General features: G+C 37.2%; 1 protein-coding gene across 1 annotated transcript; it reads right to left on the bottom strand.

The window, feature by feature from the left end:
• Positions 1-1,066: 1,066 nt before the first annotated feature.
• On the bottom strand, positions 1,067-10,043 carry LOC121413415 (malignant T-cell-amplified sequence 1-like). Its single transcript, XM_041606231.1, has 6 exons — positions 9,970-10,043; positions 5,643-5,795; positions 4,063-4,160; positions 2,912-3,045; positions 2,147-2,214; positions 1,067-1,452 (listed from the first exon to the last, which is right to left on the bottom strand). The coding sequence occupies exons 1-6, from the start codon at positions 9,978-9,980 to the stop codon at positions 1,368-1,370; spliced, it is 549 nt and encodes a 182-aa protein (XP_041462165.1). The 5' UTR covers positions 9,981-10,043; the 3' UTR covers positions 1,067-1,367.
• Positions 10,044-16,715: the final 6,672 nt, after the last annotated feature.

Here is a 16,715-nt window from a genome sequence, read left to right as displayed (position 1 = left end):
CATTTGAGGTTGCGATCATAACGTCTGGGATCAGGAAATCAGACATGAAAAATTTCTGCAAAACGATAGGGCTTGAGTGTCACAAAAGTCAAAGGTTTTAAAGATAGAGATGATTAATGGTTGATACTGGGTTTACACCTGCATGGTGTGAGATTTCCAGTGGGAACTTTTATCTGTGAGCATTTTCACAAATTCTCCATTATACAGTATGATTTCTTGAATCAAATTATCAATGACTATTGTTATAAGCTACACAAATCCTTACTTCTGATTTTCATTGAAAATCACTTTGGCCGAATTCACAAAGGTGGTTTTGAAAACCTACGGTTGAATCCATGGTTTATGTAGATTTCCTGTATAAATTACGCTTAATTTAGCGCGTATCTGGAGCATGTATAAAACATGTCCAATGCTGATGTGCGCTTTTGTCACAGAGCGCCAAATTGACACCTGTTACATGAAGCATGGTCAGATACGCTTTTTTATTCATTAGTCCACTGTTTGAAGAGTGGACTCATGAATAAATTAGCGTGGATAACCACGGCAGCTAGCGTCAATTTGGCGCACTGTAACAAAAGCGCGTATCAGCATTGGACATTTTTTTTAATATACGCATTAAATAAGCATAATTTATACAGAAAATCTGCATAATCCATGGACTCAACCATGGGTTTCAAAACCACCTTTGTGAATTCGGGCCTTTTCGTTTCATGATACAATCCCCTGGCTTAACCAGGTTCTAAAAATAAATTCCACACTTGGCAGCTGTAAGCATCTCTTACTGAGGAAGCTTACGCATGGTGAAGAATCCGAAGGTGACTCAGTACTTTTTGCCGCAACATGAGAGTTCCATCAATAAACATGTTGATCTGTTCTCACTGAAAGACCTTAAACAACTTTCATTGGCAGAAGTTATACCAGTAGTTGGGAAGTTCCACAAAACCATCCGTAAATTGCTACCAAACTTGATGTCATATTTATTATCATAGGGACAAATGGATTCGCATCCATTGACACATTTCCAGTTAATGGGTTTTCAGTGAGTTTATGAAACTAGACCTGTTTGCATACATTTCCGGTTGTTCTTACATGTACATGGCATAGCAACAAGTACAGTGTAAAAAGACTTCAGTAATTGATCCATTCATACCAGGTTATTGAAATACCTTGTTGCTAACGCATGTCCCTAAAACTAAATATTTGTAAATGTCATGAACAGGTCTTTGATGGTTTTGTGAAATTATACCATATTCCATCCAATGACGGTCAGAAGGACTTCAATGCAGCAGCAGGAAAAGAAAGTCTCTTGCATACCAAGCTTACAAGCACTTCTTCAACGTTGCCTCACATCAAGAAATTTGCCAGTGTTATTTATGAATCTGCTTCATATGCCATAGACCATCGTTGAGATAGTGGATGTTATCAATCCCAATTCCCTTGTTGACGTTCATTCTGAATGGATGAATGAAAGAACACATCACAAAGTTATGCAATATTAAACAATATCAAAATTAAAAATGAAAGCACAATTATTGCACCATACAAATGTGGGAACTGTACAATTTTTCTCTCTCTGTATCATATCAAATTAATATGAGAGATGCCAAGTAGCCAAGTTTTGTTTTCCTCTTCCAGTGTGGGTACTGCTTCCAGGTGATGAAGATTCACATTCTACATACACACATTATTTCAGTATGTCTGTGTATGTCCTGCAGGTTGCTTGTCTCTTTGAACATATTTTCTTCCTTGTTTAATATCTTTTCATTGTTTGTACTTGTTAATATATTTATACATGTATTTGTTACTCGTATGCAGGGCCCCCAAGAAAAACAGTGCTTAGTCCACTGATGGGGTTACCCTGGGTACACAAAACAAAATACATAAGTAAAAATAAATAAATTTGAATACAAGGCAAACACTGCTTGTCCCCATACGAAAAATCCTGAATCTCACCGAAAAAAAATGTTCAGAGTTTTTGCATTTACTGCATTGATTTCAAAGTCAATCAATTTTTAAAAGTGGAATTACTACATAAAATGTGTGTTATACTCTACATCCTTTCTGAATAAAAAAATGTCCAAGGTTAATAAAATTTCTTTAAAGATTGAATTTCAAAGTAAATCACAATGAATTACCACCAACTTACATTTCTTCAGAAGACATCTTCATTAATCCTATTGCAAGGGCATGTGTCTTGCCTTCAGCCATTATTGCCTAAAAGCACAAATTGTGTTAAGGAAATTAAATATACAAGATTTATCAGAGCTAACTGATATAACTACATGTAGTTGCCTTTGAAGGAAGTACACATTAATATTGTATTCAATCATACACTCTCCAATAATGTACAACACATGAAATTAATAATATTTAATGAAAAGAACATCAATGAACACATAGACTTCACTTAAGTGCTTTGCAACCCTGATTATCAGTAAGTGCATTTGCCAGTATGCTTAAAAGTTCTCGCCAAGGGGTACAAGTGAGATACACAGTCCATAAAACATGATGATACTACTTGTAGTTTAACAAATTTCAAAATATATTCTCCTTTACATGTACAACCACATTTTTCACAAGCATTCACCTTTCACCTATGGCCAAAAGCTCAATTTCTTACATGTAATTGTATGTTTATCATATTCACAATCCATTTTTTATATGAAAAATTACATTTTGCATTATTTTTTGAGTGGCTCATCTACGGAAAGTGAAAAGGGCAAGCGCTGATATTGCACCCATTCCAAACTTTTGCGGGTTGCTTCTTTTTCTCATCACAATTATAATTCAAGGTCCCCCTTTTCATACAATATGGCCCTAAAAGCACTGGTCTCCCAGCAAGATGAATAGAAACATATACCACTGTAATAGTTAAATCTTGAATAGTAAGAGAATAGAAATTAAAGGATACAACAATTTTGTCTTTTTCAGATGGAGCTAGTTTAGCCCCTGGAGATGTAAGACCCGGACACATAATGTTAGCACCGCTCAGTACAAAACGAATAGCTCCTTTATCTACTTGCTGCCATGGTAGTATCGTTGGATCTGTATTTAAAAAAGTGGGATAATTCATTTCATTTTGATATTACATTACATTAGTCAGATTTAAAGTTACAACCACAATTTGTACAGAACTGATTAAAAAAGTGCCAATGTCATGATTCTACAAATGTTGGGTTACATGTATGCATCTCAAAATCAATATTATAAAGAGTGATCGGTAATTGTAAAAAAAATCAAATTTTAGAAGGCAAATGAAGAATCTACAATAAGTATCGGTCATACATGTTCATGTAATTGTAAAGGACAGGGGGATTTTTTTTCTTCAGAAAACTGCAGATTTGCATCTAGGATCCATTGTCACTATATCATAAAAGTCAGCAATCTAATTACAAACAGAAAGATAAACATGGAGCTCTTTCTTTTTCACGAGAGCGTTAACATAGTAGAAATATCTGGTATATTTCAATGGAAAACTAATAAAGCATGTAATTACAATTTCTTATTTCAAAAATTAGCATTCCATAAAGGATTTCTTTAAAGCATGAGACTGTCAGACAAAATATACCCACAATTACTTATATTTGAATAGATAGGGGAGACCAGGGTTAGTTGGAACATGGGGTAAGTACCGTAAGTTGAAACAATGTAATTTTCTTTAACGCCTGTAAAATAAATTCATGCAATACTGCCCTCAATTTATTGCGATTATAATTCAACACTGTTGTATTATTAATAGCAATAAATTGAGGGCAGTATTGCATGAATTTATTTTACAGGCTTTAAAGAAAATTACAATGTTTCAACTTACCCCATGTTCCAGCTAACCCCGGTCTCCCCTACAGAATTAGTTCTCTTTTCAACATCATGCATACTCCACACTGTATATAAGTTGGAGAATAACAACAATTAAGAGGGACACACTTTTCTTGACCTTTTTAGAATAATCATTTTAAGGATAAAGAGCAGGTCAAAATAATAAATTATACACATAAAACTAACACAGTAATAAACAATCCAAGGATGATAATGTTTTGAAGGCTGCCAAACTGAGGAACTTACATTTATGTAATAACTTGAGACAAGGCATGTAGGGTCCATCTCGTTGCTTGAAGAAAACTGGTTCGCCTCCAACGGCGATGATCTCTATCCTCTCATGGCTTCAAATAAAATTCAAGTGGTGAAAGAGAGAAACAAGAGATTGAGTATCAATATGCCATATAGACTCACTAATCTAGTGGAAGTAATGGAGGCATGTCTTTTGGATTCCTTTTAATTATTGGTTGGTTAAAACCATTCTTGTTAAAGCGCATGTGGCCTTAGCATTAAATTCAGAAGTACATTGTGGTACACTGTATATTGAGTCTTACCCCTGCAATTCCCTGGACAACAAATCCTACCTGGGCTGTTTTGAGGTGTTTTTTATCATTATTGGCATCCATTTTAAAACTTCTTTGGGAAATAAGATTCTATAGTCTCTGGAGCTTTGATCCATCTCACAGATTGAAAAACAGGATCTAGTATGTACAGGCAGATACAGGTAGAGTGAAAAAAAAAGTTCTTGGGAACTGCTTTGATGAATATCTACTGAACCAGTATGAATTGTACATGTATGCAGCACAATACATAAAAAGCATTCTATTTTCATCGTGAACCTAATGTAGCTTATCTATCCTTTGGCAGTGCCACATTTGTGCTGGATCGCTGGTACATACCGTACATTATATGGCCATTGGCCAGACAGTGTGCTTACTTTATCGCAGCTGGTGTGTATCACAAGCTGCTCCAAGTAGTAGCCAGCTAGCTCATGTAGTGGTGTGCAGTGTACAGCTTTCATGATATTAATGGTTGTGTCAGAACAGGCCATGCGATCATTGCCTCTACGCTCTATTAATCAGGGTGCTACATATGAACTTGCCCAATTGCCCAGGGCAAGTAAAAGTTAGAGTCGGGCAAGTGTCTTGAAGTAAAGACCAAAACTACTTGCCTGAATTGGGCAAGCAAAAGAGACAAAGGTCAATGGTTTATAAAACCGCAAAACTTTCTTTTGAAGAGGTAAAACTTTTTTTTCAAGGTTTTTTTCAAGCTAGTGAAATATATTTTTGGGCAAGTATATTCCAACTATTTAAAAATTTACTTGCCTGACCGGGCAAGTGCTTCTAAAAAGTTATGTAGCACCCTGCATTAATGCATGCGAATGGCTTCTCAGTGAAACTAAGTACCCAGAGAAAGTGAAATTGAGGTCTACAAAAGGGGGTTGTCAAAACAGCACATCCCCATTTCACATGAGCACCTCCCCCACAAAGAGAGCATGGCAAGGATTAAGCACCTGCTTAAAACTGAACAAGCATCCAAACATAGTGGCTGAGCTATGCACAAAAATCCAGTCCAGTTCAAGACAAGCAATAGTACAATAATAACTTGTAAATGCCAGAAACAGAACTTTTTTAGGCATTTAAACTCCACAAACCTTTTCTGACTTTTCACATCCCCTCAGCCAGGCAAAGCATGAAAGAATGTATACATTCCACTGGCTCCTGCTTTTCTGACCCCCCCCCCATACAAAGTTATTTCAAGGGTTACTTCCAGTAAATCATCAATAAATGTTTGGGATTCCCTTGTTAAGAAATCCTTACACTTACCACTTAACAAGATTATATGATTCCTTCTTTGGTAGAATTTGATCTTGAAATTCTCCTAACCCTGGATAATCTTCAACCAGCCGAGCTCGAACCCCACGTATAGCTGATGACTTCATTTGTGTCACACCTGACACATTTTCTTTTGCAACAAACCTGCAAGAAATAGAGAAAAATACACAGGCTCGACACGTTTTTTATTAATAACTTGGAATCACATTTGTTTACATTTCAACATGGTCCTACTTACAAGAGTGTCTTGGCTCCATGATGAAAATATCAATATCATATCATACTAAAAATTTCATCAAGAGAGTCCCCTTGGCTAGGTACAGGTACTTGGATATATAATAATAGCGGCATACTTAACCAGGGTAGCCACTGTTCTTCTAGCGGGCCCTGCTATTATTACCCAGCTAAGCTAAGCTACTGATTCAGGTGCACACAGCTTTTTGAGGAATTATTTCATGCCGGTACCCATTTACCTCACCTGGGTTGAGCGCAGCATAGTGTGGATAAATTTCTTGCTGAAGGAAATTACACCACTCTTCATTTTGCATGCTTAGACTTGACCTAACTAGAATAGATTCTAAAAGTAATAAATAGGCCTACATGTAGATCTAAATAAGAATTTATTCCATGGACATGCATTGATAGTATCCGAATTGTCTCTCCTTGTAGAAGCTTATAATTCATCAAATGCCTTAGATTTCTTTCTCATTTAATATCTCACAATTTTTGGAATGTATCTTGAATTCTTGATTGATTACTTGATTTTCTAATACTTTGCAGTATATATGTTCCAATCATAACTGAAAGTCTATGTTTCACCTTCATAGAATTATTCACCATTCCCTATACCGTGTATAGCTCTTAACTTTATAATTCATTAACCCTGGACTATCACACAGCTCATGAATATCGATGATTTTAACATACAGAGCGCGATTAATGTGCAATTTCCACTTCTGTGATTGGCTAATGCTTAGCCCCACTTTTCCTTAGCCCAATTTCGTTTCACACTGCATCTCTTAGCACCGCAATTGTTGTGCTAGCACCACAATAAGTCGGCTAACCCTGCTTTTTTGCAGGGCCAGATACATGTAGTACCGTACTATTTACCACTTTGCTAAAACAAGTGTGAAAACGAAGTGGGCTAAGCTTAACCCCAGGAAATTGGTGGGGCTAACCCCCCCCAGCCCCACCAATGTCATGGGGTTAAAGAAAAAAAGTGCAGTGTGAAAAGCATATGAGGCTTTTTTCGTTGATTATGCTTTGGCTATGAATCTTGATTATCTGATATTCTGATTGGGTTATAGTTACACATTAACATGATCAATGTATTGTCATGTATTCTAATTTATTTCAAACCTTAAGTTAAAATTCAAACCAATTGACCAACCACAATTTTTATAATTGATGAACGATTATGCTCACTTTAATTTAATTTGTATTAAGTCCAGGGGTGGTATTCTGAAAACGTTCTTATCTTTGTTCTTATCTCAATGAGATAAGAAGACGCTAAAATCATTGCAAATCGGTATTCTGAAAATCTTCTTAACGCGTTCTTATCTCTGTAAGGACTGCCTCCTTCTTATCTTCAACACGCCCATTTTTAAGATATTACCAATCAAAATGCGCTTTATATTGGCAGTTTAACCAATAGAAGCGTTCCTTATTTGTGAAGAGAATATCATGGGCGCTGCGCGTACACTGTTTCTGGCGCATTGCGCGAATAGGCATTTTATACGCAATGACTGATTATTATTTCGAGACACGTGCACAAAATAAAAAAAGAAAGTAAAGAAAAGGGTAAAGAAAGCAGTTACGAATAAGAATAAAACAGGAAGAAAGAAAGTAAGTAGGTCAGTAAGAAGACAGAAAAGGGTCAGAATGAAGCAGAAATTTAAAAAATAAAAGGATCAAAGCAGAAAACAATGAAAGAAAGAAAAGGTAAACGAAAGAAAGCAAGAAAAAGAACTTAAAAGAAAAAAAAAGAAATAAAAAAGGAAAGAATACAAGAAAGAAAAAGGAGGAATAAATAGAATGATAATCAATGATAAAAATAGGAATAAAAAATTGAAGGAAAAATAAAGAAGGAAATTAAAGGAAAGAAACTTAATAAAGGAACAAAAACGAAAAAGGACAAATTAAAAAGGATAAAATAAAGGAATAAAGAAAAAAAAAGTTAGAAAAAACGAATGAAAAAAAGTAAGAAAAGGAATGAATAAAAACATGTAAAAAGTGAAGGAAGAGAGAAAAGGGGAAAATGAAACAAAGAAATAAAGAAAGAGAGGGAGAGAAAGAAAGAAAGAGATAAGAGAGAGAAGATAAAAGATGAAAGGAAAATTAAAGCAAAATTGAAAACTAAGTAAAGATAAAAAGAAAGGTAAATTCAAAGAAGGAAAGAAACAGAAGGGGAAAATAAAAAGGCAGGAAAATGAAGAATGAATGAAAAAAAAGAAAGAATTTAATGGAAAGAATAAAGAAAAAGATTTTAGAAATTAATAGAAAAGTAAATAAAGAACAAACGAAATGAGAATGAGCAAAAAAAATAAATTAGAATAAAGTAGGCCGAAAGAAGGCACACATTTAGTGTCATAAAGCAGAAATAAAAAGAATGAAAAAAGAGCAAATGAACGAGCGAAAAAAAAAAAAAAAGAACCCCAAAAATAAAATGAAAGAAATTATAAGAGAAAGAAAAACAGAAAAAAAAGAATGAGGGGAAAAAATAGAAAATTAAGAGAAGGAAAAAAGAAAGAAAAAGGGAACATATAGAATGAAGAAATAAAAAACAAATATAAAGAGGAAAGAATGAATGAAAGATAGAAAAAGAATGAATAAATAAAAAGTTAACAAAAAATAAAGTGAAGGATGAAAGGAAAAGAAAAACAGAAAGATTGAGAGAAAAGGGGAAAGAAAAAAACTAAAACTTAGTAAAGAAAAAAATCGAAAAGGGAAAATAAAAAAGGACCCCTCGGTAGACCAGCAGCACCATGATTGATGCTGCTGTGTATAGGCCCATCCTCCCGTTTTTCATTTATCAATTCACATGTATCATTTTATATGTATTGTTATTTGTTTTAACGGAAATAAATTAAATTTAAAAGAAAAAGAAAGAATAGACAAAATAACGCAAAAGAAAAATAAGGAAATTAAAAGATTTAAAAGAATAAAACAAAATGAAGAATGAAAGAAAGGAAAAAAGACAATCAGAAAGAAAGGAAGAAAAAGTGAAAATAAATAAATGAAATAAAGAAAGACAGAACGAAAGGAAGAAAGAAAGAAAAGAAATAAAGAAAGAAAAGAAAGAAAGAAGGGATAGAAAAGATAGACAGGCAAAATAAAGGGTGAATGAAAGAAAGGGTGGGAGGAATACTTGTTACTACCAGTGGCCATCGATTTTTAGCAAGAAAGAATGCGGACATCCCGAGATGTGATAACCCTCTATAGCTTTCTTAAATATTATCATAAATATCGTAAAGAGATAAGAAAGAAAAAAGATAAGAACGTTTTCAGAATACCACTTATCTTCATTTTATTCTTATCTTTTAGCGCGCTTTTGTATCATATGCGCGAATTATAAATTTACGCGCTCAGCATTGGATGGAAAGCAAGATAAGAACAAAAGATAAGAACGTTTTCAGAATACCACTTATCTTCATTTTATTCTTATCTTTTAGCGCGCTTTTGTATCATATGCGCGAATTATAAATTTACGCGCTCAGCATTGGATGGAAAGCAAGATAAGAACAAAAGATAAGAACGTTTTCAGAATACCACTTATCTTCATTTTGTTCTTATCTTTTAGCGCGCTTTTGTATCATATGCGCGAATTATAAATTTACGCGCTCAGCATTGGATGGAAAGCAAGATAAGAACAAAAGATAAGAAAAAGATAAGAACGTTTTCAGAATACCAATTTGAGAACTTGACGTAGATAAAAACAAAATTAAGATAAGAACGCTTTCAGAATACCGCCCCAGTTCTTTTTATTTATTTTCCTGAAATAAAGTATCGATGAGCTGGCATCGTCAGGGATATTTTGCATTGTTAACCCCCTAATGGCGGCTGCACAATCGCGAAAAAAATCCTCGGAACAGACGGCTGCCAGCTGTCTGGTACTAACGGAGCCTCCTTGATTACCATCGGGGTAGACTAGGGGCATCTTGCTCAGTCGCTCCGCTGAACTGGAGCTAGTATGGTACCGGTATGGCAAGCTGTTCGATTTTTCAATTTTTAAGGCATTCACATGAATAAACAATCATTCCAAAAGTCTGTTGTGGATGAATAGGAAGATAAGTATGACATAAATAACAGAAATACTCACTTTTTGAACATCTTCACCTAGAAAAGCTCATTAAACATTAAACACTAAAGTAAACTGAGCAAAATGACTCTCGGCTCGAGTCTCGTGTCAGTTTAAGAGTTTTTCGGCCGGCCGGCCGGCCGGTACCGTATGTAGGCCGCGCCGGCGCCGGCCATAATGCGCGCGCCAGGCAGCGCAGGCTACATAGAGCTAAAGTTATACAGTGCGTCCCAGAAAAAACGAAACCGAGATTTAGCGATCATTTATCATTAATCATAAATAAAATAAACAAATGGCCTACCAATTTAAAGCTTAGAATCTCCTCTTTCATCTGATATTACTTAGATTATTTCTCATTCACGCATGAGTGAGCAAATGCAATTTGAAGAAAGGATATCAAAAACTCATTTGGAGGGGTACGTATCTGAGTTTTAAAAAGAAAACCACATTTTTGAAAAAATTTCAATATCTGCTCTTTAATTTGATACCTAAATTACAGAAAATGGTCAAGAAATAACAAAGTTCTGGTCATTTGAAATAAGGCTTGAATTTCAATAATTTCATAAAATGTAGACGTACATTAAAGCTCGTTATCTCAAGATTCACATTTTGAAGAGCACGTAGAATTTGTATCAATGAAATGGTGTTTTCACCGGTTAAGCTCTCGCAATCATGGTGAACAAAAGATTTAATGCATGTTTTTGACACCCTTTTCACGTTACGTACGTAACGCGCCCTATCGTGAAAAGGACATCCTTTTTACGTGTTTTTTTGGTCGCGCATGGTATCCACTCGTCAATGTAAGTGCCCCCCCCCCCCCCCCGGTATGGAACTTTCAAAGTTGAGGGTTTTGTGATGAATTATAATGATCAATTGTGATCGGATTGATATTTGAGAAATTTCATGCGTTATTGAATTGAAATTTGATCATGAATTGCATTTTTAAGTGCATCATTACGTGAATCCTGTGTTTAAAAAATACCCCACCAGCTTATAACACAGGAACCCCATTGCCCTGCGTGTTATGTCAATGGGAGGTCAGGTGGGGAATCTGAAACCCCAATTTCAGATTTTGGGAGAGCTTCAATTCTCTCGTTTAAACTGGGGTGGGGTTCATTTGACTGCTGATAAGGCCTTGCGTGTAAGTCAATGGGAACTCAAGTGGGGTATCGACACCCCATTTTCAGTTTTTGGGGAAAGTTAAGTTTTTCTCGTTTAAACTGGGGTGGGGTCGACTGCAGCTGCTGATAAGAGCTGAACAAACACCGCGCTGGAAACCGCAACATCTCTCTCTCCCTCTCTCTCTCCCTCTGCCTGGCCGTATGAAGGTCACTTCTCCTTGGGGGAAGGTGGATTATCTGGGAGAGTGTGTGGTTGTTTACTTAAGGATTACCATTCCTGCTGATATCGGGATGGGGCAGTGAGAGAAGCTTGGAATTTGAAATTGGGGTGTCAGAGGAGATCTGTTTTTAAACACAAATTTTCGTAATGTTATTTTGACTTAAATATCATGTGGTATGTGGATCTCGGCAATGTGTTCATGAGAGTCAGGACGATAGGTGGAAAGATAGGACTTGAGTAGGTGATTAAGTACGTTGATGGGATGGGAACATTGAGCAACCTCTCCCTCCATCTCTACCCCCCCCCCCCCCACTTCTCTCCTCGTTAGAGAGGGAGCTTTGCTAGGCTGGGCAGGAATTGACCTTACAGTTTTTGAGTGGTTAGTCCTTTGGAACTTATAAAGCTAAGGGTGTAATGCTAAATTAATGAGTGAGATAAGTTTTGGTTTCTTAGGTAAATTTCATGAGTTACTAAATTGAAATTTAATGCATGAGTGAACAGGAATCGTAATTTTAGTGTAGTATATTCATCTTGTGGACCTCAGCAGTGTGTTCGTAAAAGTCAGAGTAATGTGATGGTACTTGTTTCAGCAAGAGGGCGAGATAGACTTGGGTAAAAAGGCATATTCCTCGTCCTTTTACAAATTATAAGTCATATGACCCCCCCCCCTCCACCTCCATGTCCCAGGCTCCTCTCTCTCTCTTCTTTCTCATTTCCTGGATTGTAGCCTATTCAAAATTTAACTGTCAAGTGACCGGTGGCTGATGGTCAGGTTTTTTTTTCATTGAATGATTACCAAGAAATTGACTGATTATGATGATTTATTAAACAATTCATTGAAAAAATGATTGTTTCATTGATCACATTGCATATTGAATGACTTATTGATAAATTGAATGACTTATTGATAAATTGTCGATTAAAATGATTGATAGGAAAAAGTTGATACCCCAATTCAGAATTGATCATTAAATCAACATTCTGCTCTGGACTTCACGCGTACATGACAGTAGCAATCAGTCTCTCAACAGGAGGGGAGGGCGGGATACTTGTTGAAATGTTCTGTTGCTCCTTATTCCATCAACCTTGTTCTCCCACTGAAGTCCCATCTCACCCCCTGCAGACTCCAATGAACCTATTGCTGGGAACACAAGATACAGTTGAAATGCTGGCTGCCCGAGTCGACTTTCTACAAATTAGGATACCTGGTTGCCCCGGCTAGGCCGTCGTGATATGCCTGGTGGCCCCTTGAAAAAAAAAATATTTTTTATAATTGAAAAATGCTTGAAATAGCCCATATTCCTTTAATTTTGTGAATTTGAGCCCCCAAAATGTGCATTCGCCGGGTCAAACTAGTGTTTATCTGGTTGCCCGAGTCAAGTTCTACAAGTTAGGATACCTAGTTGCCTCGGTTAGGCCGTCATGATATGCCGGGGAGGGGGCCTTGAAAATATCTTAAATATCTTAATTAAAAAATGCTTAAAATAGCCCTATATTCCTTTAATTTTGTTAATTTGAGCCCCCTAAATGTGCATGCGTCGGGTCAAGCTAGTGTTTATATGGTTGCCCGAGTCGAGTTCTTCAAGTTAAGAAACCTTTTTACCCCGGCTAGTAATAAAAAATGCTTGAAATAGCCTATTATTCCTTTCATTTGGTTAATTTGGTCCACCCATAGGCGGCGGAAGCGGGGGGACGGGGGGGACGTGTCCCCCCCTAAATTTTAGGTCCCCCCCTAAATTTTGTTTTGATAACTTTTTTTTTTTTTTTTTTTTTTTTTTTTTTTTTTTTTGCTTGTCAATTTTTTTTCCTGCGTCCCCCCCTTAAATTCACGTGGACCCCCTTGACACGTGTGTTGTCCCCCCCTAAAATTTAGGTTGATGACCTTTTTTTTTTTTTTTTTTTTTTGCTTCTCAAAAATTTTTGGGGCGCTTGTCCTATTTTTACATGTGTCCATCCCAAAATTTCAGGTGGACACCCCCTTAATTTATTGGCTTCCGCCGCCAATGGGTCCACCTAAATGTGTATGCATATGCACGGGGTCAAACTAGTGTTTATCTGGTTGCCCGAGTCGAGTTTTACAAGTTAAGATACCTGGCTACCCCGGCTAAGCCGTCGGGATATCCCTGGGGCCCTTGAAAAAATAAATAAATAAAAAATTATATGCCCTTCAATTCACTGAAGTTGGTCCCGTACTTGGGCAAGCCAGTGTTTTTATGGTCGCCCTGTTTACCCCCCTAGTTAGCTTTCAAAACATTTAAGTTTTGAATATCGAATATTGGCCCAGCTTCACACGCGTTCGAATCTCGAACCTGAGTATCAAACCAACTTCACAGTTTGAATATCGAATATCGAATATCCAACCAACTTCCTGCCGGTCAGGTCTCCACACAGTAACGACGGCCGTTGGTGTATATTAGAGCACCTACATAAATACCCTTTTTACACAGGCTAAAATTTCCTTAACCCCGATATAGGTGGGGCTAAATTGCTATTTAGCCCCACCTATAGTACGGGGTTAAGCTTAGCCCACTTTCTTTTTACACAGCATTTTTGCAAAATGGGCTAACCCCACCTTTAGTACGGGATTATTTGGCCCTGCAAAAAAGCAGGGTTATCCCAGCAATTGCGGTGCTAAGAGCGATAGTACGGGGTTAAGATCGCTAGTGTAAAACGAAAGTGGGCTAAGCTTAACCCCGTACTATAGGTGGGGCTAAATTGCCATTTAGCCCCACCTATAGTACGGGGTTAAGGAAATTTTAGCGTGTGTAAAAAGTGTACGAGTGAAGTACTTGTACTAAGAATGATCGACAAAAACCACTAGTCCGGGGTTAGTGAGTTTCGTGTGTGAAAAGCAATCATTCCTAGCAATAACAATTTGGCATATGTGAAAAGGAAAAAAAATAGTACGGGGTTAAGGATAGAAGGGGTTAGCGATAGTCCGGGGCTAAGAAAATCCTGTGTAAAAAGGGTAAAAGAGTACCTACAGTGTATATACCTATATAGCGCCATCTTAACGTCATCGATGCCCAATCTTTGGAAAAATCGATCTCGTTATTACTTCGAGCCATATTGAAAGTATAAAAAAAAGTATTGTAGACCTAACAGCCAGATACAGATAGATTATTGAATTTACTTTTCCCCATCCCAATGTCCTCTGACAAAACCCTGACCATCAACTGAAAGATTGAAAGAAAAAAATAGATTCAAAAAATCTTTCACTGCAGGTAGAGAAATAAGAAAATAACCCCCACAAACAAGGTTTACAGGATTGAAAGGGAACAGATGGTAATGCCCCCATCACATCAGATAAGTGCCTACAGAGAAACGAAATACAGATAGAATCATGGTAGGGTCCATGATAGAATAAATGCTGATTGAAGGACAGATCGATTGTTAGGCCATGTAGGGTCCGTGGTTAGGCATAGGCCCTCTCTATAATACCCCTATAAGCACGGGAGCACGGTTTTGCTGATCCAGTCGTGCAACAAGCCGATCAACAAGATGTTGTTGTCACCCAGGGGGCCACTTACATTGACGAGTGGATACCATGCGCGATCAAAAAACACGTAAAAAGGATGTCCTTTTCGCGATAGGGCACGTTACGTACGTAACGTGATAAGGGTGTCACTAACACAAAAATAATGAAAAAAGGGTATCTATTTCGCTAGGAAAATTACGTGTTTAGGGTCGAATTTGCGGGGATGATAAAACAAAATTAAAATGTTTTATAAAGGATGTCCTTTTTGCCCCACCACTTCGTGTTTAGAGCCCGGGGGGGGGGCACTTCCATTCACGAGTGGATACCATGCGCGACCATGGGGTCTCGAAAAGCACCCTAAACACGTACGTAATTTCCATATTCTGAAAATGCACCCCTTAATAAGTATTGGTGTTTGAAACCCTACCCTTAACAAGTATTGGAAACAACACGATACTCTTGGCAAATATTCCCTGAAATGAACCCCTAAACAAGTACATGATTGTTTTATTGTTACGGATCCTTCGGTCGTCGGCTTCACCTTATTTGGTTTAGTACGACCCCACCTTCTACATCTCGCGCAAATCGGACTCTAAACACGAAGTGTTGGGGCAAAAAGGACAGCATCATTTATAAAACATTTTAATTTTGTTTGATCATCCCCGCAAAATCGACCCTAAACACGTAATTTTCCTAGCGAAATAGATACCCTTTTTTCATTATTTTTGTGTTTTTGACACCCTTATCACGTTACGTACGTAACGTGCCCTATCGTGAAAAAGACATCCTTTTTACGTGTTTTTTTGGTCGCGCATGGTATCCACTCGTCAATGTAAGTGCCCCCCCCCCCCGGGGTTTAGAGTCCGATTTATGCGCGAGGTGTAAAAGGTGGGGTCGTACTAAACCAAATATAAAGCCGACGACCGAAGGACCCGTAACAATAAAACATTCCTGTACTTGTTTAGGGGTTCATTTCAGGAAATATTTGCCAAGAGTATCGTTTTGTTTCCAATACTTGTTAAGGGTAGGGTTTCACATGCCAATACTTGTTAAGGGGTGCAATATCAGAATATGGAAATTACGTGTTTAGGGTGCCTTTCGAGACCCCATGGTCGCGCATGGTATCCACTCGTGAATGGAAGTGGCCCCCCGGGTGTTGTCAGTGTTTTAGACTGGGCAAACTACCGGTAGTCAGTTTTTAATATTGTTGCCTTAACATTGAACACCCGATTGAACACGTACAACCAATTGAGTTGAACAGTGTGTCTATAACTTCGAAGGTAAAGAAAGATTCGAGAAAATCGCAGGACAATTAACATCTCCTGCCAAATAAAGAGCCATCCCGAGTCAAGTTTGACTGTGTGTTCTGAGCTGCTTCCAAAGCACGCACTCAGTCACTTTTTTCTTTTCTTTCTTTTGTCCAAGGAGCGCTCAAATATTGACATTTTGGGCCGTGTTTTCATCACTCGTTTTGCAGATTCTATTATGTTACATTGGACACGGGGTTCATTTTGGTTCGAATGCTGAGACTAGTCCAATTACAATGGAGCTATCTGTAATAGCTTCATGGTCCAACTTGCCGACTTCTATATAGAACTATATGCTCACACATTCTTAATGATCTGAAGCAGAATTGTCCAATGTTCTTTTTTTTGCAAGAGGTCTTTCAGACAGTGCACCCAAATACCGATTTCAGAAAATTTTCCTAAAAATCTGGTTGATTGTTCGGTTCATTCGCTTTAACCGCCAAAAATTCAGCCCCCCCCCCTCTATATTTTCTTCATGACATCAAATGCTTAGATATCAAAATTTGCCAAAATTCTCAAGATTGCTAAGATACAATATAAGAGACAATTATGAATTAATTCTAATTAATTAGTTAATTCTAATTTCTTTAGGAAAAAGGCAACATCATTTGACGGATTTGCCAAAATCATTATCAACCAAC

Source organism: Lytechinus variegatus, chromosome 1 (genome assembly GCF_018143015.1).
Source record: "Lytechinus variegatus isolate NC3 chromosome 1, Lvar_3.0, whole genome shotgun sequence".
Taxonomy (NCBI): Eukaryota; Metazoa; Echinodermata; class Echinoidea; order Temnopleuroida; family Toxopneustidae; genus Lytechinus; species Lytechinus variegatus.
Note: the sequence above shows the minus strand (reverse complement) of the source record. Positions and strands in the feature narration are given on the sequence as shown.